This window comes from Mobula hypostoma, chromosome 26 (genome assembly GCF_963921235.1).
Source record: "Mobula hypostoma chromosome 26, sMobHyp1.1, whole genome shotgun sequence".
Lineage (NCBI taxonomy): Eukaryota > Metazoa > Chordata > Chondrichthyes > Myliobatiformes > Myliobatidae > Mobula > Mobula hypostoma.
Window position 1 is genome coordinate 2,803,759 of NC_086122.1, and position 23,815 is coordinate 2,827,573.

General features: G+C 44.1%; 1 protein-coding gene across 7 annotated transcripts in view; it reads left to right on the forward strand.

Annotated features, from left to right (window-relative positions):
- The window catches only part of LOC134338213 (adhesion G protein-coupled receptor B2-like), a 1,212,788-nt gene that overhangs the window by 673,151 nt on the left and 515,822 nt on the right, over nt 1-23,815 (forward strand). For all 7 annotated transcript variants that reach the window (XM_063033890.1, XM_063033884.1, XM_063033886.1 and 4 more), the window contains one exon: nt 14,605-14,680. In XM_063033890.1, coding sequence (XP_062889960.1) covers nt 14,605-14,680 — 76 coding nt within the window. The remainder of the gene's footprint in view (nt 1-14,604; nt 14,681-23,815) is intronic.

The window sequence follows — 23,815 nt, forward strand, 5'->3', positions numbered from 1 at the left end:
AGGCATAAGAGACCAATGATCTTCCTTGTTTTTCTTCTATACAATCACCAGAATGATTTCACTATAAGATTATAGTCTTTTGACAGCTGTTTAAGAATTGAAGCAAAAGTTATAATTTCTTTATATATCTGAGCAACATTTTTCACATCTCCATGAAGTTCGTCCTTGTTGCCATCATCATCAGTACCTCAAAATAATCTTCAAAAGCTGTGGGGAGAAAATGAATGGTAATTTTAACCTTTAATCTTACATCAGTATGCTTGGCTAAAATTATCATTCTAATTTCATTTTGAGGAAGTTTGCAAGTTAACATCTTGGGGAATGCTGTGAGATTTTATTTCATACTTTTATTGAATTAAAAGGAACTCTGATGCATCTTTGAGAGTTCAAGTTTGGTCATCCTTTTTAAGAAAGTTGCCATTGAGCTGAAAAGAATGCATATATTGCAAGCGCTTAAAAACATAGAAAGGTAGAGCAGGCTGTGACTTTATTCATTAGAGTGTAGGAGAATGTAGATTAGGTGATGTTAGAGAGGTGCATAAAATTATGAGGGGCATACAAAGGATGAATGCATACAAGCTTTTTCCCAGGTTTAGGGAATCAAGAACCAGAGGATTATAAATTTAGGGTGAGAGGGAAGAGTTTTAATAGGAACATGAGGTGCAACTTTATCACTCAGAGACCTTAAATGGACTGAGACCTTAAATTAAATGGAATGGAAGTGTTTGAGGTAAGTAACTAAGAACATTTAAAAAACACTTGGACACTTGGGGTGCATGGATAGGAATGATTTAGGGGGATATGGACCAAATGTGACGAGCTGACATGGGAATTTTGGCCAGCATGGACTAGCATGCCTGTCTCCATGATCTGTGATTCTGTGACTCTTTAAAAAAAATAAGTTATTGTCACTTATAATGGCCAAGAAAATACTATAAGATGACAATCATTGGATCCATAAGCAGGTCCTTCAAAACACAATACAAGTCACAGCATTCAGGAAATGTTTCAGCAGTGCCATTAATTTCTCTAATTATATTGCTTAATTTTCTTCAGTTAATCATTTGTTCTAAATCTGCAGTACTCCACTGTTAACATAATCTGCTTTTAATGTAGTTTCATGAAGACAGACAAACAATGTCTGTTTAATTTCTCTACCATCTCCTTATCCCTAATATAATTACTCCTATCTCAGTATGTGAGACACCTACATTAACTTTTACAAGTCTTTTCCACTTTATATATTGTTCAAAGCTCATACAATTTGTTTTGTGTTTCATGCTAAACTACTCTTAAATTCTACTTCTCCTTTACATAAATCCCTGAAAATGGCAGAACAGCTTGAGAACAAGGTTGAAAGAATCAAATGATATGCTTGCTTTCATTGTCTATGGCATAGAATATCAGAATATTGATAGGGATCCGTTAGTCTCATGAGACCAAGGATTTGCATCTTGGAAATTTTCCAGGGTGCAGGCCTGGGCAAGGCTGTATGGAAGACCGGCAGTTGCCCATGCTGCAAGTCTTTGAAGGTATGAGACGTGAATTAGCTAAGATAGACTGGCAAATGACACTTAAAGGATTGACGGTGGATATGCAATGGCAAGCATTTAAAGGTTGCATGGATGAACTACAACAATTGTTCATCCCAGTTTGGCAAAAGAATAAATCAAGGAAGGTAGTGCACCCGTGGCTGACAACAGAAATTAGGGATAGTATCAATTCCAAAGAAGTAGCATACAAATTAGCCAGAGAAAGTGGCTCACCTGAGGACTGGGAGAAATTCAGAGTTCAGCAGAGGAGGACAAAGGGCTTAATTAGGAAGGGGAAAAAAGATTATGAGAGAAAACTGGCAGAGAACATAAAAACAAACTGTAAAAGCTTTTATAGATATGTAAAAAGGAAAAGACTGATAAAGACAAATGTAGGTCCCCTGCAGACAGAAACAGGTGAATTGATTATGGGGAGCAAGGACATGGCAGACCAATTGAATAATTACTTTGGTTCTGTCTTCACTAAGGAGGACATAAATAATCTTCCAGAAATAGTAAGGGACAGAGGGTCCAGTGAGATGGAGGAACTGAGTGAAATACATGTTAGTAGGGAAGTGGTGTTAGGTAAATTGAAGGGATTGAAGGCAGATAAATCCCCAGGGCCAGATGGTCTGCATCCCAGAGTGCTTAAGGAAGTAGCCCAAGAAATAGTGGATGCATTAGTGATAATTTTTCAAAACTCGTTAGATTCTGGACTAGTTCCTGAGGATTGGAGGGTTGCTAATGTAACCCCACTTTTTAAAAAAGGAGGGAGAGAGAAACCGGGGAATTATAGGCCGGTTAGCCTAACGTCGGTGGTGGGGAAACTGCTGGAGTCAGTTATCAAGGATGTGATAACAGCACATTTGGAAAGCGGTGAAATGATCGGACAAAGTCAGCATGGATTTGTGAAAGGAAAATCATGTCTGACGAATCTCATAGAATTTTTTGAGGATGTAACTAGTAGAGTGGATAGGGGAGAACCAGTGGATGTGGTATATTTGGATTTTCAGAAGGCTTTTGACAAGGTCCCACACAGGAGATTAGTGTGCAAACTTAAAGCACACGGTATTGGGGGTAAGGTATTGGTGTGGGTGGAGAATTGGTTAGCAGACAGGAAGCAAAGAGTGGGAATAAACGGGACCTTTTCAGAATGGCAGGCGGTGACTAGTGGGGTACCGCAAGGCTCAGTGCTGGGACCCCAGTTGTTTACAATATATATATTAATGACTTGGATGAGGGAATTAAATGCAGCATCTCCAAGTTTGCAGATGACACAAAGCTGGGTGGCAGAGTTAGCAGTGAGGAGGATGCTAAGAGGATGCAGGGTGACTTGGATAGGTTGGGTGAGTGGGCAAACTCATGGCAGATGCAATTTAATGTGGATAAATGTGAAGTTATCCACTTTGGTGGCAAAAATAGGAAAACAGATTATTATCTGAATGGTGGCCGATTAGGAAAAGGGGAGGTGCAACGAGACCTGGGTGTCATTATACACCAGTCATTGAAAGTGGGCATGCAGGTACAGCAGGCGGTGAAAAAGGCGAACGGTATGCTGGCATTTATAGCGAGAGGATTCGAGTACAGGAGCAGGGAGGTACTACTGCAGTTGTACAAGGCCTTGGTGAGACCACACCTGGAGTATTGTGTGCAGTTTTGGTCCCCTAATCTGAGGAAAGACATCTTTGCCATAGAGGGAGTACAAAGAAGGTTCACCAGATTGATTCCTGGGATGGCAGGTCTTTCATATGAAGGAAGACTGGATGAACTGGGCTTGTACTCATTGGAATTTAGAAGATTGAGGGGGGATCTGATTGAAACGTATAAGATCCTAAAGGGATTGGATAGGCTAGATGCGGGAAGATTGTTCCCGATGTTGGGGAGGTCCAGAACGAGGGGTCACAGTTTGAGGATAGAGGGGAAGCCTTTTAGGACCGAGATTAGGAAAAACTTCTTCACACAGAGAGTGGTGAATCTGTGGAATTCTCTGCCACAGCAAACTGTTGAGGCCAGTTCATTGGCTATGTTTAAGAGGGAGTTAGATATGGCCCTTGTGGCTACAGGGGTCAGGGGGTATGGAGGGAAGGCTGGGTTCTGAGTTGGATGATCAGCCATGATCATAATAAATGGCAGTGCAGGCTTGAAGGGCCGAATGGCCTACTCCTGCACCTATTTTCTATGTTTCTATGTTTCTATGTTTCTCCCCTCTCCACGCCACCGATGTTATCCAAGGGAAGGGCACTAGGGCGATACAGCTTGGCACCGGTGTCGTCGCAGAGCAATGTGTGTTTAAGTGCCTTGCTCAAGGACACAACATGCTGCCTCAGCTGAGGCTCGAACTAGCGACCTTCAGATCACTAGACCTTAACCACTTGGCCACGCACCAACCCATCAGAACATTATAAGAACATAATGCACATACAATATGTTATGTTACAAATTTGTAAAATATTGGTTAGGTCATGCTTGAAACATTGTGTACAGTTCTGGTTACTATATTATATTCAAGTCAGCTTGAAGAAGACAGAAGTTCTCCATCAGCCCGCACCTCAGGAAGATTACCACCCTCCCCGCATCACCATCGGTGAGGTAGAGCTAAAGACAGTCCACCAGTTCGGCTACCTGGGGTGCACCATCTCGTCAGATGCCAAGATCAACAAAGAGATTGACAACAGACTGGCAAAGGCAAACAGCTCATTCGGCAGGCTGTACAAAAGAGTTTGGAACAACAAGCATTTAAAGAAAAGCACAAAGATCAGTGTGTACAGAACCATTGTACTGACCACCCTCCTGTACGGCTCCGAGTCATGGGTCACCTCCATCACCACCTACGACTCCTTGAGCGTTTCCACCAGTGCTGCCTCCGCACCATCGTCAACATCCACTGGAGTGACTTCGTCACCAACATCGAATCCCTCGAACAGGCAGAGGTCACTAGCATCGAGGCCATGCTGTTGAAGACACAGCTGCGCTGGGCAGGGCACGTCTCCAGGATGGAGGATCATCGCCTGCCGAAGATTGTGCTGTATGGCGAACTCTCCGCTGGCCACCATGACAGAGGGGCACCAAAGAAGAGGTACAAAGACTCTCTGAAGAAATCCCTTGGTGCCTGTCACATTGACCATCGCCAGTGGTCTAATCTAGCCTCCGATTGCGAGGCCTGGCGACACACCATTCACCAGTCTGTCTCCTCCTTTGGGAACACACACAGGGCTGGCATTGAGGACAAAAGGAGAAGGAGGAAGAACCGTGACACAGCAGCACCAAACCCAGAACAGAATTTCCCTTGCAGCCACTGTGGCCGGACCTGCCTGTCCCGTATTGGCCTCGTCAGCCACCAGCGAGCCTACAGCAGACGTGGGCAGCCCCCTTCCTAAATCTTCGTTCACGAAGCCAAGCCATGATTATATGAAGGAAGTAATTGCACTGAAGAGAATGCAGAAGGGACGATGCCCAAATTGGAGCATCACAGTTATAAGGAGAGATGAGATAGACTGAGTATGTTTTTCCTGGAGTAGAGGAGGCAGTGCTGCGACCTGACTGGTACATGCGAAATTACGATAGGGACAGATAGGATACAATCTTTTTCTCATGGTAGTAGTGTCAAAGGTGAAAGGGCATAGGTTTATATAACCATATAACAATTACAGCACGGAAACGGGCCATCTCGGCCCTTCTAGTCCGTGCCAAACTCTTACTCTCACCTAGTCCCACCGACCTGCACTCAGCCCATCACCCTCCATTCCTTTCCTGTCCATATTGCTGTCCAGTTTAACTTTAAATGACAACATCGAACCTGCCTCAACCACTTCTGCTGGAAGCTCGTTCCACACAGCCACCACTCTGAGTAAAGAAGTTCCCCCTCATGTTACCCCTAAACTTTTGCCCTTTAACTCTCAACCTCGTCAAAAAATTCAGTAAGAATGGTCAAACATGACCTTCCACGCACAAATCCATGTTGACTGTTCCTAATCAGACCCTGTCTATCCAAATAATTATATATACCATCTCTAAGAATACTTTCCATCAATTTACCCACCACTGACGTCAAACTCACAGGCTGATAATTGCTAGGTTTACTCTTAGAACCCTTTTTAAACAATGGAACAACATGAACAATACGCCAATCCTCCGGCACCATCCCCGTTTCTAATGACATTTGAAATATTTCTGTCAGAGGCCCTGCTATTTCCACACTAACTTCCCTTAATGTCCTAGGGAATATCCTGTCGGGACCCGGTGACTTATCCACTTTTATATTCCTTAAAAGCTCCAGTACTACTTCTTCTTTATTCATCATAGTTTCCATAAATTCCCTATCCGATTCCCTTATCTTACACAATTCAATGTCCTTCTCCTTAGTGAATACTGAAGAAAAGAAATTGTTGAGAATCTCCCCCATCTCTTTTGGCTCCACACATAGCCGTCCACTCTGATTCTCTAAGGGACCAATTTTATCCCTCACTATCCTTTTGCTATTTATATAACGGTAGAACCCCTTGGGATTTATTTTCACCTTACTTGCCAAAGCAACCTCATATCTTCTTTTAGCTTTTCTAATTTCTTTCTTAAGATTCTTTTTACATTCTTTATATTCCTCGAGTACCTCATTTACTCCATGCTGTCTATATTTATTGTAGATCTCTCTTTTTTTCCGAACCAAGTTTCCAATATCCCTTGAAAACCATGGTTCTCTCAAACTTTTAACCTTTCCTTTCAACCTAACAGGAACATAAAGATTCTGTACTCTCAAAATTTCACCTTTAAACGATCTCCATTTCTCTATTACATCCTTCCCATAATATAAATTGTCCACATCCACTCCTTCTAAATCCTTTTGCATCTCCTCAAAGTTGGCCTTTCTCCAATTAAAAATCTCAACCCTGGGTTCAGATCTATCCTTCTCCATAATTATATTGAAACTAATGGCATTGTGATCACTGGACCGGAAGTGCTCCCCAACACATACCTCCGTCACCTGGCCTATCTCATTCCCTAACAGGAGATACAACACTACCCCTTCTCTCGTTGGCACCTCTAAAGGTTTAAAGTAACAGGTAGGAGATTTAAAGGGGATCCAGCTATTCAGCCATGGCTAGCTTATCTTTCGCTGGCCAGTCATCTTCATTTCTCCTTACTTTCATTTGCTGTTGCAAGAAAAAGTGGTGTACAGCATACAGCAGCAGATAGACTGGGATCTAATTTGTTTTGAGTTATATGGGAATCATGGACTTTGTAATAATTATTTTAAGATCATTGATGATAACTAATTCATCATATTTCGTCTTCCTCATAAACTACAGAAAATGTAAAATTGCCCTCTCAACTATATGTTTCTTTGCAAGAAGTGAGACTTGCTAAACTACAGAAGCTAAGCTGCCACAGAAACATCTGATACCTGCATAGATTCAATGCAGATGGTTATGCCACAACCACGGATCCGGCAGCACAGTAGATACGGCAATTGCGCTTCTGAATTTGCACGTGTCAGTTAATTATTATTTAATCGTGTTAGTATTTAACTCCATACTTGTCATCGTAGTGCTTGTCGAGACTTGGACAGAGCACAGCAACTCTTCGCTTTTGTTTTGTATTAGCCTTGCCTGAGAAATTGGACTGCGGAGTCATCTGACTGAAGACTGATGGTGTTCATTTAATAATTAAATATTCTTCTCAGCCGCAGTGTGGGCTTCTTTAACCATTTGAGAGTTTTAGTTAACGGTCCTGTTTGGCCAGACGTTTATTGTTTTGTTTTCCCTTGAACACTGTTCACATGAAAGTTTTGTGAACTATCGATCCGCTTCAGTGTCTCGTACTTTCCACTCAGGCTATAACCGAACCGCAGTGACAGGTTACTGGTGGGCATCTGCAAATTGCCAACCCATCCTTTGTCACAATGGCAGCAAGGCCTTACTGCATTCTGTTATCAACACCCAATTGATTCAATGATTCAATAGATTCAATGCAGATGGTTATCAACACCCGATAAATTCAATGATGCAATAATTCAATAGATTCACTGCAGATGGTTACTGGTGGGCATCTGCAAATTGCCAACTCATCCTTTGTCAAATTGTCAGCAAGGCCTTACTGCATTCTGTCATGCTCTGGATTTGAGTCCCAAGTGAATATGGTCATCTTTAAAGGTTGCCTCTTAGAATCAAAGGTAGCTTATTTCTGTGACTGTTCTTTCCACATGAGGCATAAGGGCAAAGTGACACCTGCATAATTTCATCATAGAATGTGTGGGCGCTCGATGGTTTGTTTGAGAGGTGCTTTACGTCTTGCATTATTTACACTGACATTTTGTGTGCCTTGAGATTTTCAGATTCATCCTAAATACTCTAATTTGAACTGTAGGATACCCAGGAGTCAGGGACGATCTTGTTTTCTTTTCAAGAAGGCTTTGAGCATATATTTCATTGCTTTTTTTTTCTTTTCCCCTCTGTTCTCCTTATAATATCTTCCATGGAATAGAGTGCCTTATTTTGGGAGACTGATTTGGGAATATGAATGACAGCCAGTGGTGTCAACTGAGTGGAATTCAAGATTGATTGTGGAGATATTAGTCCGGGTGAAGACACTGATGTTGGTTCACTTATACTAACCCTAATTTGGAGGATTTTCACGAAGACAGTGTCAATAATATTTCCACGGTGCTTTGAGGTGCCTACCGGAGGTAGTTCAGGTCTCAGAAGCATCTCAGAGGCAAAGATCGCTGCTACCCCATAGGCTATGGGTTTGGCATTGGGCCCTGCAGGTAGATAGGGACCTTAATTTTGCTGATGTTATATGTAACAATTGTCGCAAAGAAGATTGAAAAATGTGTTGCAAAAATGCCAAAGCCTTGTCTGACATTGGTCTGCAGTAAGGTTGGATCTGTTGTGGACCCACTGTTTGTCAACACGGTTTTCATGCTGTCCTGAAACTAATTTTTGTTGGCAGCCAAATTTGAGGTGACTAGAGTGCCTCCTGGCTGATGGAGTGAAAGACTTCAATGAGTTTGCAAAAGAGCAATCATAATGGTAGGTAGTGATCCATGCATTTTTCTTTGACATGACAGATGGAATCCACACTGCAATTTGGGAGGTACATATTAAGGAGTACAATGCCAATGACTCTGCCTGTGGCGGGCAGCTGGAAGAACACTCCATAGTTACCATATTTGGAGCTTTTTTTCAGTGGAGATACAGTGGAACCTCCAAGCCAAACAGGCCTTGTGTTTGCGTTCAATGAGTTCCCCGGCCACTCTAATTAAATCAGCACTGGTTCTTTCTGGTAGAGCTAATTGTACCTTCAGATGTGTTCACTATGGTGCACTTCAGAGCGTTTCTGACCATAAGACCATAAGACATAGGAGTAGAATTAGGCCTTTCAGCCCATCGAGTCTGCTCTGCCGTTCCATCATGTCTGATCCTCAACCCACTCAACACTGACCCTGGTTCCTGATGGTTGAGGATTGAGAGATTTTCTGTGAAGAGCCCGTTGAGCTACAGAATTACAGCTCCTGAGCCCATCAGTTGAATCATGGCTCTGTGACCTCATGGACATCCCCAGGCGCTCCAGTTTCCTCACACATCACAACGTTGTGCATGTTAGTCGGTTAGAAACCATAGAAAACTACAGCACAGAAACAGGCCTTTTGGCCTTTCTTGGCTGCGCCGAACCATTTTCTGCCTAGTCCCACTGACCTGCACACGGACCATATCCCTCCATACACCTCCCATCCATGTATCTGTCCAATTTATTCCTAAATGTTAAAAAAGAACCCGCATTTACCACCTCATCTGGCAGCTCATTTCATACTCCCACCATTCTCTGTGTGAAGAAGCCCCCGCTAATGTTCCCTTTAAACTTTTTCCCCCTCACCCTTAACCCATGTCCTCTGGTTTTTTTTCTCCCCTTGCCTCAGTGGAAAAAGCCTGCTTGCATTCACTCTATCTATACCCATCATCATTTTATATACCTCTATCAAATCTCCCCTCATTTTTCTACGCTCCAGGGAATAAAGTCCTAACCTATTCAACGCTTCTTTGCAACTGAGTTTCTCAAGTCCTGGCAACATCCTTGTAAACCTTCTCTGCACTCTTTCAACCTTATTTATATCCTTCCTGTAATTTGGTGACCAAAACTGAACACAATACTCCAGATTCGGCCTCACCAATGCCTTATACAACCTCATCATAACATTCCAACTCTTATACTCAATACTTTGATTAATAAAGGCCAATGTACCAAAAGTTCTCTTTACGACCCTATCTACCTGTGACGCCACTTTTAGGGAATTTTGTATCTGCATTCCCAGATCCCTCTGTTCTATTGCACTCCTCAGTGCTTTACCATTAACCCTGTATGTTCTACATTGGTTTGTCCTTCCAACGTGCAATACCTCACACTTGTCTGTATCGAACTCCATCTCCCATTTTTCAGCCCATTTTTTCCAGCTGGTCCAAGTCCCTCTGCAGGCTCTGAAAACCTTCCTCACTGTCTACTACACCTCCAATCTTTGTATCATCAGCAAATTTGCTTATCCAGTTTACCACATTATCATCCAGATCATTGATATAGATGACAAATAACAATGGACCCAGCACTGATCCCTGTGGCACACCACTAGTCACAGGCCTCCAGTCAGAGAAGCAATTCTCTACTATCACTCTTTGGCTTCTTCCATTGAGCCAATGTCTAATCCAATTTACCACCTCTCCATGTATACCTAGTGACTGAATTTTCCTAACTAACCTCCCATGCGGGACCTTGTCAAAGGCCTTACTGAAGTCCATGTAGACAATAACCACTGCCTTCCCTTCATCCATCTTCCTGGTAACCTCCTCGAAAAACTCCAATAGATTGGTCAAACATGACCTACCACGCACAAAGCCATGTTGACTCTCCCTAATAAGTCCCTGTCTATCCAAATGCTTGTAGATTCTGTCTCTTAGTACTCCCTCCAATAACGTACCTACTACCGACGTTAAACTTACCGGCCTATAATTTCCCGGATTACTTTCCAATACTTTTTTAAACAACGGAACAACATGAGCCACTCTCCAATCCTCCGGCACCTCACCCGTAGACAGCGACATTTTAAATATTTCTTCCAGGGCCCCCGCAATTTCAACACTAGTCTCCTTCAAGGTTCGAGGGAACACTCTGTCAGGTTCCGGGGATTTATCCACTTTAATTTTCCTCAAGACAGCAAGCACCTCCTCCTTTTCAATCTGTACAGTTTCCATGATCTCACTACTTGATTCCCTTAATTCCATAGACTTCATGCCAGTTTCCTTAGTAAATACAGACGCAAAAAACCTGTTTAAGATCTCCCCCATTTCCTTTGGTTCCGCACATAGCTGACCACTCTGATCCTCAAGAGGACCAATTTTATCCCTTACAATCCTTTTGCTCTTAATATACCCGTAAAAGCTCTTTGGATTATCCTTCACTTTGACTGCCAAGGCAACCTCATGTCTTCTTTTAGCCCTCTGATTGCTTTCTTAAGTATTTTCTTGCACTTATTATACTCCTCAAGCACCTGATTTACTCCCTGTTTCCTATACATGTCATACAACTCCCTCTTCTTCTTTATCAGAGCTGAAATATCTCTTGAGAACCAAGGTTCCTTGTTCCTATTCACTTTGTCTTTAATCCTGACAGGAACATACAAACTCTGCACTCTCAAAATTTCTCCTTTGAAGGCTTCCCACCTACTAATCACATCTTTGCCAGAGAACAACCTGTCCCAATCCACGCTTTTTAGATCCTTTCTCATAAGTTCCTTATAAGTTGCCATTAGTGTGTTGGCTGAGTTATAGAATCTTGGGAAAGTTAATGAGAATGTGCAGAGAATAACATTTAGATTAATGTTTGGTGGCATAGGGTCTGTATCTGTCTAGAGTTCTTTGACTCTATAAGGAGAGCTGTCTGCTAGATTCTGCAGAGCTTCAGCATTAATCTTCCTGCAACAGTATCTTTATTTACACTGATGTTTTAAGACACGTCCTGATAGTACATCCAGATTTGGCCTCACTTTATCACCATCTACCACCTTGTTTCTTTTCTTCTTCCTCTTCTTTTTCATCCTTGTCCCTCTGTGGCAAGGCCCATCCCTCATGGTCAGAGATTGTGTAGTATTGTAGTAGGCAATGACAAAATCAGAAAATGTTTCCAAAGTAACCACTCGAGCCCCTGTAAGTGGTCCAGATGTTGAAATAAATGCAAGAGATTCTGCAGATGCTGGAAATCTAGACGAACATGCAGGAAATGCTGGAGGAACTCAGCAGGCTTGGCAGTATTTATGGAGAAGAATAAACATGATTTATTCTTGTGATATCATTCTGGAAGAATGTTGTATCATTTTTTAATGCATGCATTTCTAAATGACAATGAATGAGGACTGAATGTCCTCATAATCTAAAATACTTTGGGCCAAGTATTTTGGGCCAAGGTCCTTCATCAGGACAAGAAAGGAAGGGGGAAGAAGTCAGAAATAGAAGGTGGGGAGAAGGGAAGGAGTGTAAGCTAGAAGATGATAGGTGAGACCAAGTGAGAGTGAAGGTCGGTTGGGAGAGTTGGGGTTGAAATGAGAAGGTGGGATGTGATAGATAGGACAGGGAAAGGGCTAAAAATGAAGAAATCTGATAGGAGGAGAAAGTGGATCATGGGAGAAAGGAAAAGAGGAGGGACACCAGAAGGAGGTGACAAACAGGTGAGGAGAATGAGAAAGAAGGGACACAGAAATTGGAATTGAAAATGATAGGAGATGGAGTGGGGAGAAATTATCAGAAGTTAGAGAAGTCGATGTTCATGCTGTCAGGTCGGAGGCTACCCAGGCGGAATATAAGGTGTTGTTCCTCCAACCTGAATGTTGCTTCATCTCAACAGTAGAGGAGCCCGTGGATAGACATACAGGAATGGGAAGTGGATTAAAAAAATTTCTGGTGGATAGAGCTTAGGTGCTCAGCGAAGTGGTCTCCCAATCTACGTCAGGTCTCACCAAATACAGGAGGCCACACCAGGAGCACTGGACACAGCAAATAACCCCAGTAGACTCACAGGTGAAGTGTGGCCTCAACAGGAAGGAAGGACTGTTTAGGGCCCTGAATGATACTGCTCCCTATGGAAAGCAGACATGGCGGCAGTGGGGGGGGGGTGGGGGGAACAGAAAGATGTGCTTGATGGTGGGATCCCGTTGGAGATGTCAGTAGTTATGGAGAATTATGTGTTGGACGCGGAGACTGCTGGGGTGGTAGGTGAGGACAAAAGGAACCCTATCCCTGACAGGGTGGCAGGAGGTTGGGTTGAGAGCAGATGTGGGTAAAATGGAAGAGATGCAGTTGAGGGTAGCGTTGATTATGTAGAATAAGGAGGACATTTCCTTTGTTCTGGAATGAAAAGCCTCATCCTGAGAGCAGATGTGGCAGAGACCGATGAATTGAGAGAATGGTTTGGCATTTTTACAAGTAACAGGGTGGGATGAGGTATAGTCCAGGTAGCTGTGAGAGTCCGTGGGTTTATAAGCAACATCAGATGGATAAGTTACAGCAGTGGTTTGCCATTGCCTTCTGCCAGGTGAGTTTCCAAAGAGATCACCAGCTCGTAACCCAGCACGGATGGAAAGCATGCAGGGGAGCTGGCTGGATTCAAACTCGGGACCTTTCGTCCCAAAGTCCGACACTGATGCCACTACGCCACCAGCCGGTTCGGCTGCAATATAACCAGACAGAAAAGGACGAGATATTGTTCCTCAGGTCTGCAATGTGCCTCATTTAGCAATGAAGGAGTCCATAGACACAGAGGCTGTAGTGGAATGGAGTAATAAAGTGGCCTGCAACCAGAGGCTCAGGGTCACTCATGCAGACTTATTGTAAGTGTTCCAGAGCAATCACTCAAAATATTACTACAGTCCTGTGCAAAAGTATTAGGCACCCTAGCTATCAACAGTATATTTGCTTAAGACTTTTGCACAGTACTGTAGTAACTTCATGTATTGCACTTACTGCTGCTGCAAAAAACAAATTTCATGACATATGTGAGGGACGATAAACCTGATTCTGATGAGGGGCTCTATGGTGGACTGAGAGCGGGAAGGAGGTAGGGAGAGGGGAGAGAGCAGGAAGGCTGTAATGATCAATAAACTGATTATTTGGAATCAAATGACCTTGCCTGGTGTCTTGGGGCTGGATGGATCTGCACCCACACCACCTCCCTTCCTGTCCCGGCACTATTTCCCGGCAACGCGTCCCATACCGCTCCTGTGGTGTTCTACCCTCACCATTTCCAACATCCATTGCTCCTGCCAGATTTACAAAATCGCTCATGTAAAAGTCTTAGGCACTCTAACTATATAGAGGTGCCTAAAGCACAGTCTTGTTCCTTCAGTTTCTTTAGTAATGAGCAGAAAGCAACAAATTTCATGACATCTCAGTGATAATAAATGTCATTTGATTTTGTTTACATTGTGAACACTGAATGAAGTTCACTAGACTGGAGGAAGTGCAATTGAATTGCTGTCTTTCAAGAAAATAATGTGTCTCTGGATGGTAGAAAGTGAAGTGAAGAGATGAAAGGACTAGTGTTGCATCTCTTATGGTGGCATGGAAAAGTGTCTTAAGAGGGGGCGAGGTTGGTGAGGATAGAAAACTTGACCTTAGAGTTACCAAAGAAGTGACGCCTTTGAAACGCTTGAGTGGAATGGAAGTAAATATATGTATGCTGGTGTCATCTTTCACAATTCCCATCAGTTCAGAAGTTTTGGCATACACATTCTGAAATTTCTCCTTGAATATGCTCCCTGAAGATACATTGATTTAATACCACAAATCTATCTATCAATTATTTCTCTTTGGAAGGTGTTTCCTTGGTACCAATACAGTTTCAAGAATATCCAGTCATTTATGTAATTACTATTTCATCCATTAATTGACTTATTTGTGATTACTTCAGTCAAAATAATTCATTTCTAAATAAGTGATTCAAAATATTACATTGAGTTAAGCCTGATTTCAGAATTTTTTTAATCTTTTAAGAAGTGAAAATATTAGATTCACTTATTTTACTTCTCCATGTTTTTCAGAAACAGATGATTCAGCCTACTATATCATTGGGACAGTGCTGTATCGAACACTGGGCCTCATTTTACCTGTTACAAAGTAAGTTGATCCTGTCTTCATCCTGTGACACAATAGATGAACCAAAGGTATCAGTGGCTCAGCATTTGAACTAGATAAACATTCCCATACACATAATGAACGGATATCTGTCTGTAGCAGAAAAAGAGAAAAGGCTTCAGTTCATCAGACACATGGATAATCTAAAAGAAATACTGACATTTTTTCTGTTTCTATTTTTGGATCAGTTGATATTGCTACCATGCTTACTTTAGATTAGATTTTTAGCAAGAACTTCTGCTTTAGAGAATGGGTCACAGAAGAAGACGTATTGCAAGTAAGCAGAAAAGAAACAGTGGAGACAGGAGAGAGTGCAGATGCTGGAATATGAAGAAGCAACAGTCTGCTGGAGGAACACCGCAGCCAGCATGCTATCCTTCATTGTTTAATCTGCTGAGTTCCCCCAGCACATTGGTTGTTTCTTTAGAAAAGAAACAATGATGTATTTTTTTTTGCCAGAGACTACTATATTAAAGTCCGAGGTAAATGGATAAACATACAATTGAAGGTGAGACACAGGAAAAGAGGCTGCAGGAGATGGACTGAAACACTGTAAATTAAGAGAGAATCAGATTTGAGGTAATCAGATTAGAAATAGTGGGATAAACAAACTAGAACTAGAACTAACAGTATAAATATTTTAGCTTGAATGGGAAATATACCAATATACATTTCAAGCATTTTGATCTCTTCAATATTTATTAAAACAGAAATGTTTTACCACACCATGTAGAGTTTTCAAGGCTTGTTAGTTTTCTCCTGTGCTTTCCAGAAGAGAAAGCAGTAGCATGTGGCATTGTATTGTGATCAGGATAATACAGACTAATGTTCAAACAGCACTTGGAATCAACCGCATAAAAGAAGACGCATAAAGTCATAAATATTTATAACTAGTCAAGGTTGGATCTTATTCCCAGATCTAGATAATAAGAGCAAATACATTCTTAATCAAGAAATCACTTCTGTATTTAGATGCTTCAATGTACTCCAGTGTTATGTAAGTGCAAGTATTTCCTGCATCTTTCCTCCTAATCATACAATAATTTATTCTTTCTGATATCCTGAGAAACATGGTAGTGAGTGATTCATTAGAAGTTGAGCATTGCATCTCTGAATCTTTCCCCACTATTGTTAAGGAGAGGTACAGTTATAGTCATAGTGCCCTGGAGCTCAGAAACAGGCCTTTATACCCATTCTAGCCATGCCAACGATCTAGTACCAATCTTATTTACCTTTACTTGTTTGGTCGTCTTCTATGCCTTAGTGATTCAAGTGCTTGTCTAAATACTTCTTGGCTGCCAATTGTGTGTTGATTTTTCTGTTTGCTGTCTATGTAAAGCATAGAACCATAGAACATTACAGCACAGAAACAGGCCTTTTGGCCCTTCTCGGCTGTGCTGAACCATTTTTCTGCCTTGTCCCACTGACCTGCACCTGGACCATATCCCTCCATACACCTCTCATCCATATACCTGTCCAAGTTTTTCTTAAATGTTAAAAGTGAGCCCACATTTGCCACTTCCCCTGGCAGCTCATTCCACACTCCCACCACTCTCTGTGTGAAGAAGCCCCCCCCCCAATGTTCCCTTTAAACTTTTTCCCCTTCACCCTTAACCCATGTCCTCTGGTTTTTTCTCCCCTAGCCTCAGTGGAAAAAGCCTGCTTACATTCACTCTATCTATACCCATCAGAATTTTATATACCTCTATCAAATCTCCCCTCATTCTTCTACGCTCCAGGGAATAAAGTCCTAACCTATTCAACCGTTCTCTGTAACTGAGTTTCTCAAGTCCCGGCAACATCCTTGTAAACCGTCCCTTCACTCTTTCAACCTTATTAATATCCTTCCTGTAATTTGGTGACTAAAAATTGGAGTTTAAGTATGATGATACCTCTGCTGCTCATGGCTTTGCCTCTGCACTCTTCATTGAAATGAGGTCCATTAGTAGTCATTAACATATGAATGAGATGCTGGGCTGGTGTACATACCAGCTGCTACAAAAAAACAGAATGCCAGAGGACCTCAGCACCTATGGAGGCAAAAACTATTGGTTGATTTTTTGGGTCAAATTTCTTCGTTTCAATCATGGGTCCTATATCAGTTTAAGGAAATTTGAGCCAGTACTCCTGGTCGCACTGCAGAATATGTCAGCCATGTGGTGTGCTCTGCATGTATGGAAGGCCATCCTTTATTCTATTGTTACGTACCCTGTAAATGGGTTGCCAAACCAGCAGAAATGGATCACTCAGTTGGAGTCTGGATTACTAGAACTAAGAAAGTTTTATTAAAGAACCAAGCAACACAGTACTCTAATCAAAAGGATAATAAATGCGACAGTTCAGCAATGATAAACACACATGTACACAGAATTAAGATAACAGCTCTATCGTTGTCTAGGGGTAAATGACCAGTTTCAAAGTGACGCAAAGTTCAGTTCAATTTAGTTCAGTTCAGTTCGCAGTAATCGCTGCCGTGGGAGATGGACAGTGGGGGGAAGGAGAGAGAGAGAGCAAAGCGAATGAATATTCAAACGGCTTCCACACAGACCTTCGCAGTCAGCTTTCGGGCGAGTCCTTTGTGATGTCATCTGAGGTCACCGACCGTGACCCCTCCGTTTCCAGATACGATCGTTTGTCTGCGGTGAACCTGGCACTCAGGCAAGGGTGGACACACACCAGGTTCCCTCCAATCGTGCCTTTCCACCCTGAGCGTCTATTGCTTGTCCCACGACCAGCCGTCCAAAACTTCCCACTGACTTGTGGGAGACGCACCGCTTCCAGAGTCTCGTTACCTCGGGGTGTCGTGTGTGTCTTGCCTTAGCAAACCTATCCCTTTTTATCCCCCTGCTGGGGTATCCCCGTCCATCACTTCAAACAGTTCAGGGTTCAAAGGGGGAGCCGATCTTGGCTGCTCTCCTTCCATTACTCTCTTCCGTCCCTTCATTAACATCTCCAACTGCTGCATTGTTTTCCTTATCTCTCTCTCTCCTGAAGACAGGTAGCAGACCAACTGCTGATCCCACTGGTGCCAGCCCAGGCCAGCTAACATCTTAATTTATGTGTATTCTCGTCACACTTCCCACCTTTAAGGATTTTTACCGGCGTAAAAATTACAAACATGAATACATTATTTGATACACACAAATATACATCTTTATCAGCTATTTGGCTAATGCAGCGAATTTGAAGTTGTCAACACCTTGACAGACAGTCAGCAATCACATTTTCTGTTTCTTTTATATGTGTTATTAATAATCCCTTAGACCAGGCTCCAACTTAGCAAACTTCATAGTGGCCAAAAACACTGATGAATTGCGATCAATGTAACCTCTCATTGGGTTTCGTCCCAGACCACAATAACAAGGGTCGTCCCATTCCGACTTAGTTTTCTCTCGCAAGGGCTTAGTAGGAGGGGGAGGGGTAGTAACCGCAGAGTTATTGCAAAACTTCCTACAGTACCCCACCATCTCCAAGAGCCTTCTGAGGGCCCTCTTGTCTGTCGGGGTTAGGATGTCAGAGATAGCCCGCACTTTAGCTTGCATCGCTGCCAGCTGCCCCTGTGTCACCACAATTCCCAGGTAAGTGAACTTCGTGTGGTCGAACTCATTTTTTTCAAGTGTTACGTACCCCGTAACTGGGTTGCCAAACCAGCAGAAATGGATCACTCAGTTGGAGTCTGGATTACTAGAACTAAGAAAGTTTTATTAATGCAACAAGCAACACAGTAATCGAAAGGATAATAAATGCAACAGTTCAGCAATGATAAACACACATGTGCACAGAATTAAGATAACAGCATCAATCAAGCTCTATCGTTGTCTAAGGATAAATGACCAATTTCAAAGTGACACAAAGTTCGGTCCAATTTAATAGTTCAGTTCGCAGTAATCATTGCCATGGCGATGGACAATGTGGGGGGAGAGAGAGAGAGAGAGAACGGGAACGACTGATCATTCAGAAACGGCTTCCACTCACAGACCGGCGAGATTGCTCACAAGCAGCTTTCAGGCGGGTCCTTCGTGATGTCACCTGAGGTCACCGACTGTGACCCCTCCTCCAGATGCGGTCGATCCTCTGCAGTGAACCCGGCACCCAAGCGAGGGTGGACACACACCAGGTTCCCACTGATCGTACCTTTCCACCCTGTGCGTTTAAGGTCAGTACTTCCCACCAACTCGCGAGAGGCGCACCGCTTCCAGGGTCTTGTTACCTCAGGTGTCGTGTGTGTCCTGCCTTAGCGAACCTGTCCCCCCTGCTGGGGTATCACCTGTCCATCACTTCAAACAGTTCAGGGTTCAAAGGGGGAGCTGCTCCAGACAGCTCTCTCTCCCGTCCCTTAATTACACATCTCCAGATCGCCTGTCCATCACTCCAAACAGTTAAAGGTTCAAAGGGTGAGCCCCTCCAGACAGCTCTCTCTCCCGTCCCTTCATTACACATCTCCAGATGCTGCTTCATTGTTCCTCATCTCTCCTTCCCCCGAGGACAGGTGGCAGACCAACTGCTGATGCCACTGATGCTAACCCAGGCCAGCAAACATCTTAATTTTATGTGTATTCTCGTCACACAAGGTTCACTATCAAGCTGGCTTCAGACAGGCATATTACATCGCCAATACACACCCCTGTGTTCGTCAGCCCTTTTGTCACTGAATTACTCATTCTATAGGGTTTTTGCCCGCTAGGCTGGCCTAGTGTAACAAACACCACCCAACGTCCCAGTTCTTTGCATCGCCTCGGGACAATCAAATACACGTGTGCGAGTCGTTTAATTACTTCTCCTAAAGAGTTGCTTTGTTCGGTGATTAAGGGAGAGACCTTATCAGCAGAACTGGCCAAAACAATAGCTTTCTCCCATCTGGTCGATACCATACTCATTTTTTCAAAATGTTTTTTTTCTCTTATCAGGGGACCCTAGCTTCATCGATTTCCACGCTAACACCGACTAGGTTTGTTAGCATATCAAAAGCCTGTGACCGTCTCAGTTCACGTCGGCCATAATCAATAACATCCTTCCTCCAGTGCAGCCGGTAAACCTCTTTCATGATTCCACCAACTGTTCCCTCCAGTACCGCAAAATGTCCACCGGGGGGTACCTTGTGGGCCAGGTTAAAAATCTCATCCCCATAACTCTTTTGCACCACCCCCCATTCCTCATCTGCGGGTACGGTACTTGGTCTCCCTTTCTTCCTTAGCACTTCCTCCTCCACACAATAGCCTACTGGTTCCCTTGTTAATTCTGTGTCAGAAAGAGCTGTCTCTGCCGAAACCATCAGCCCCTCGTCTTGCTCCTGCGCTTGCACAAATTCTTTCCTGGCTACTGCTACGTCTGTCCCAGCTCCCTCACTACCTCTTGTTTCACTACACTCCTTCTTTTCACTTTCTACCCCCTTCTCGTACAAGGCTGGCAGAAACGTCGCAGCTAAATTTACTCCCGCAGTCCCGTGATGAACCTGTGAGTCCATGGGCGGGGCCTCAATGCTGGCAGGCTGACCTGTCAATCTCACTGCTGGGAACACGATTCCCCCGGCGAGGTCATTACCGAGCAAGGCTTCCACGCCTTTCATCAGTAATTCGGGCCTCACCCCGATCGTGACTAGTCCAGAGACCAGGTTGCTTTGTAAGTGTATCTGGTGCAAAGGGACTGCCTCTGTCCCTTCCCCAATACCTTTGACCTTGACCTCCCCAGTCTGGGTCTCTGAGCTAAACTCTAATACACTCTTCAGTATCAGTGACTGACACGCTCCCGTGTCTCTCCAGATCCGCACTGGAACTGGTTTTAACCCCTCCTTCACTGACACCAATCCGGCCGAGATAAACCTCTCGCGCCTTCCTGAACTTTGGCAGAACTATCCCCTCCTAGCGGTTCGTTTACCAGCTCGGTACAGCCAGTCAAAATCGCCGTTTTTCCTTTTCCCGTCTCCTTCTTTGGGGCAGAGCACCTGGACGCAAAGTGTCCGACTTTCCCGCAATTATAACAAACGACCCCAGGAGACTTCCTACCAGACTGCTCCCAGTCTACCTTATCCTTCTCACTAGTCCCCGGCTTACTTTCTGACTTTTCTGGCGGATTCTCCCCGCCGTCCTGTCTACCCTTCTGGTAGCCTTTACTCGGGGCAAACTTCATTTTATGCGTCAACACATACTCATCCGCTAACTTAGCAGTTGCGGCTAACGTGGCTGCCTCTTTCTCATCTAGGTAGGGTCTCATACCCTCAGGGACACAACCTTTAAACTGCTCAATCAGGATCAGCTGTAGCAGTCTGTCATAACCTCCCTCTTCCCCCTTCGAGGCGCACCAACGCTCACAATATGTCTGCATCTCACGGGCAAACTCTAAATACGTGCGGTCCCGCTGCTTCCTCGCATTCCGGAACTTCTGCCGGTATGCCTCCGGGACCAACTCATAAATCCTGAGGATGGCCTCTTTCACCACCTCATACCTCTGGGCATCTTCCGCGGATAAAGCGGAGTAAGCTTGTTGGGCTATCCCTTTCAGTATACTCTGAAGCAAAACAGCCCACTTATCCCTCGGCCAGTCCTGACTTGTGGCAACTTTTTCGAAATGGAGTAAGTACCGATCCACGTCGGTATCGTCAAATGAGGGAACCAGCCTAACCTCCTGGGTCGCCCGGAACCCTCCACCTTGGTTCGGCACGGGCCCCTGCTCTGCCCTTATCCTTAACTTCTCCAGCTCGAATTCCCTTTCCCTCTGTTTCTCTTCTCGCTCCAACTGTCTCTCTCTCTCTCTCCTGCCTTTCTAACTCTTTCTCTTTCTCCTGCCTTTCCAGCTGTTTCTCTTTCTCCCACCTTTCTAACTCTCTCTCCTGCCTTTCTAACTCTTTCTCTTTCTCCTGCTTTTCTAACTCTCTCTCTTTCTCCTGCCTTTCTAACTCTCTCTCTTTCTCCTGCCTTTCTAACTGCTTCTCTTCGTGTTCTAACTGCCATACCCGGAACTCGTGCTCGAGTCTCAGTTTTTCAAGCTGCACCTGTACCGCGTCTCCAGCAGGTTTTTCAATAGACACCACCTCCAGCTCGCCTTGGGGAAACACACCTTTAGATACATAGTGCTCTATGATAGCTCTGTGTATCTCCTCTCTCCTCATTGTCAACTTCCCCTTAGCAAGATTCAACCGTTTGGCCACAGCTACCAATTCCGATTTCCTGGCATCCTCTAATGCCTCCAAGGTCAGCGCCTTTATAAATTCCTCAGCCTCCATTTCTGCTGTTTGTTTTTTCTTTCTTTCGGGAATTTTTTTTTTGACCCAATCAATTTACTCCGTCCCAAATTTAGCGTTCAAAATCGCGGACGAGAACTCCACTTATGTTACGTACCCCATAACTGGGTTGCCAAACCAGCAGAAATGGATCACTCAGTTGGAGTCTGGATTACTGGAGCTAAGAAAGTTTTATTAAATAAATAAGCAACACAGTACTCTAATAGTAAGGATATAAATGCAACAGTTCAGCAATGATAAACAGACATGTACACAGAATTAGGATAACAGGATCAATCCCTTCATTAACATCTCCAAATGCTGCTCCATTGTTTTCCTTATCTCTCTCTCTCCTGAAGACAGGTGGCAGACCAACTGCTGATCCCACTGGTGCCAGCCCAGGCCAGCTAACATCTTAATTTATGTGTATTCTCGTCACACTATCTATAAAGTCACAGAGTACAGAAACAGATCCTTCTATCCACCAAACAGACATTTACACTAATCTCATAATCCTGTTAACCTACCCTCTTCCCCACCCAGAGAGATTTTATCACTCACGTATAGGTAAGTGGCAACTTGAAGTGGCTAGTTAACCTATCACTTGGATAGGATTGAGATGTGAGTCAGCACACAGACCCCAGATTATTCTGCTGCACCCTGAAACGGAATGACCATTAAACCATGCTCCTTTTGAGAGTGTGTAATGTCGGATTCCCAATCTGCACACCAGCCACAGTGACATTGCCTACCTTTGACATTGAAACCTGCAACAATTTCCAACTAATGTGCCGAAAAAACTGAATGTGTTGTTTCTTCAGCGGATTGATCAGGGCACGACTGCGCAAGCGCGTGGACGTCAACCAATGAGAACAGCAAGAAGAGTTTAAAAGTGAGAAGAGTTTAAAAGGAGACAGCCTTATAGAGTGGGTGTTAGGGGAGTGGGCAATGGAGTAGAGGGAGACAGAGTAGGAAGGCTTTGGCTCAACAGGGCTTAGGAGTTAACAGGTCAAGGCGAGTTATGTTATCTGTGTAGAATACAGACAGGAAGTATGTGTGTGAGGCCAGTTTTCTGTGCTCGGTGTCACATTTGGGAGGGCTGGGAGACTCCCAGCTTGATGGGAGATGCCGCTCGATGACCTTTGTCTGGTCAGGGAGAGTGAGGAAGTGATAGAGAGGAGCTATAGGCAGGTAGTCACACCGGGGCCTCAGGAAACAGATAAGTGGGTAACAGTCAGGAGAGGGAAGGGCAGGAGTCAAAGGCTAGAGACTGTGACTGTACCCCCTGATAATAAGTACTCCTGTTTGAGTACTGTTGTGGGGGGGAAACAACAGCCTACCTGGGGGAAGCAACAGTGGCCACACCTCTGGCACAGCGTCTGGCTCTGTGGCTCAGAAGGGTAGGGAAAGGAAGAGGATGGCAGCAGTGATTATTGGACTCTATAGTTAGGGGATCAGACAAGCGATTGTGTGGACACAGGAAAGAAGCACGGATGGTGGTTTGCCTTCCAGGTGCCAGGGTATGGGGTGTTTCTGATCACGTCCAAGATATCCTGAAGTGGGAAGGAGAACAGTCAGAGGTCGTGGTACATATTGGTACCAATGACATAGGTAGGAAAAGGGAGGAGGTCCTGAAAGCAGATGACGGGGAGCTCGGAAGGAAGTTGAGAAGCAGGACCTCAAAGCTTGTAATCTCGGGAGTACTGCCTGTACCATGTGACAGTGAGTATAGGAATAGAATGAGGTGGAGGATAAATGCGCGGCTGAAGGATTGGAGCAGGGGCCAGGGATTCCGATTTCTGGATCATTGGGACCTCTGGGGCAGGAGTGACCTGTACAAAAAGGATGGGTTCCACTTGAATCCCAGGGGAACCAATATCCTGGCAGGGAGGTTTGCTAAG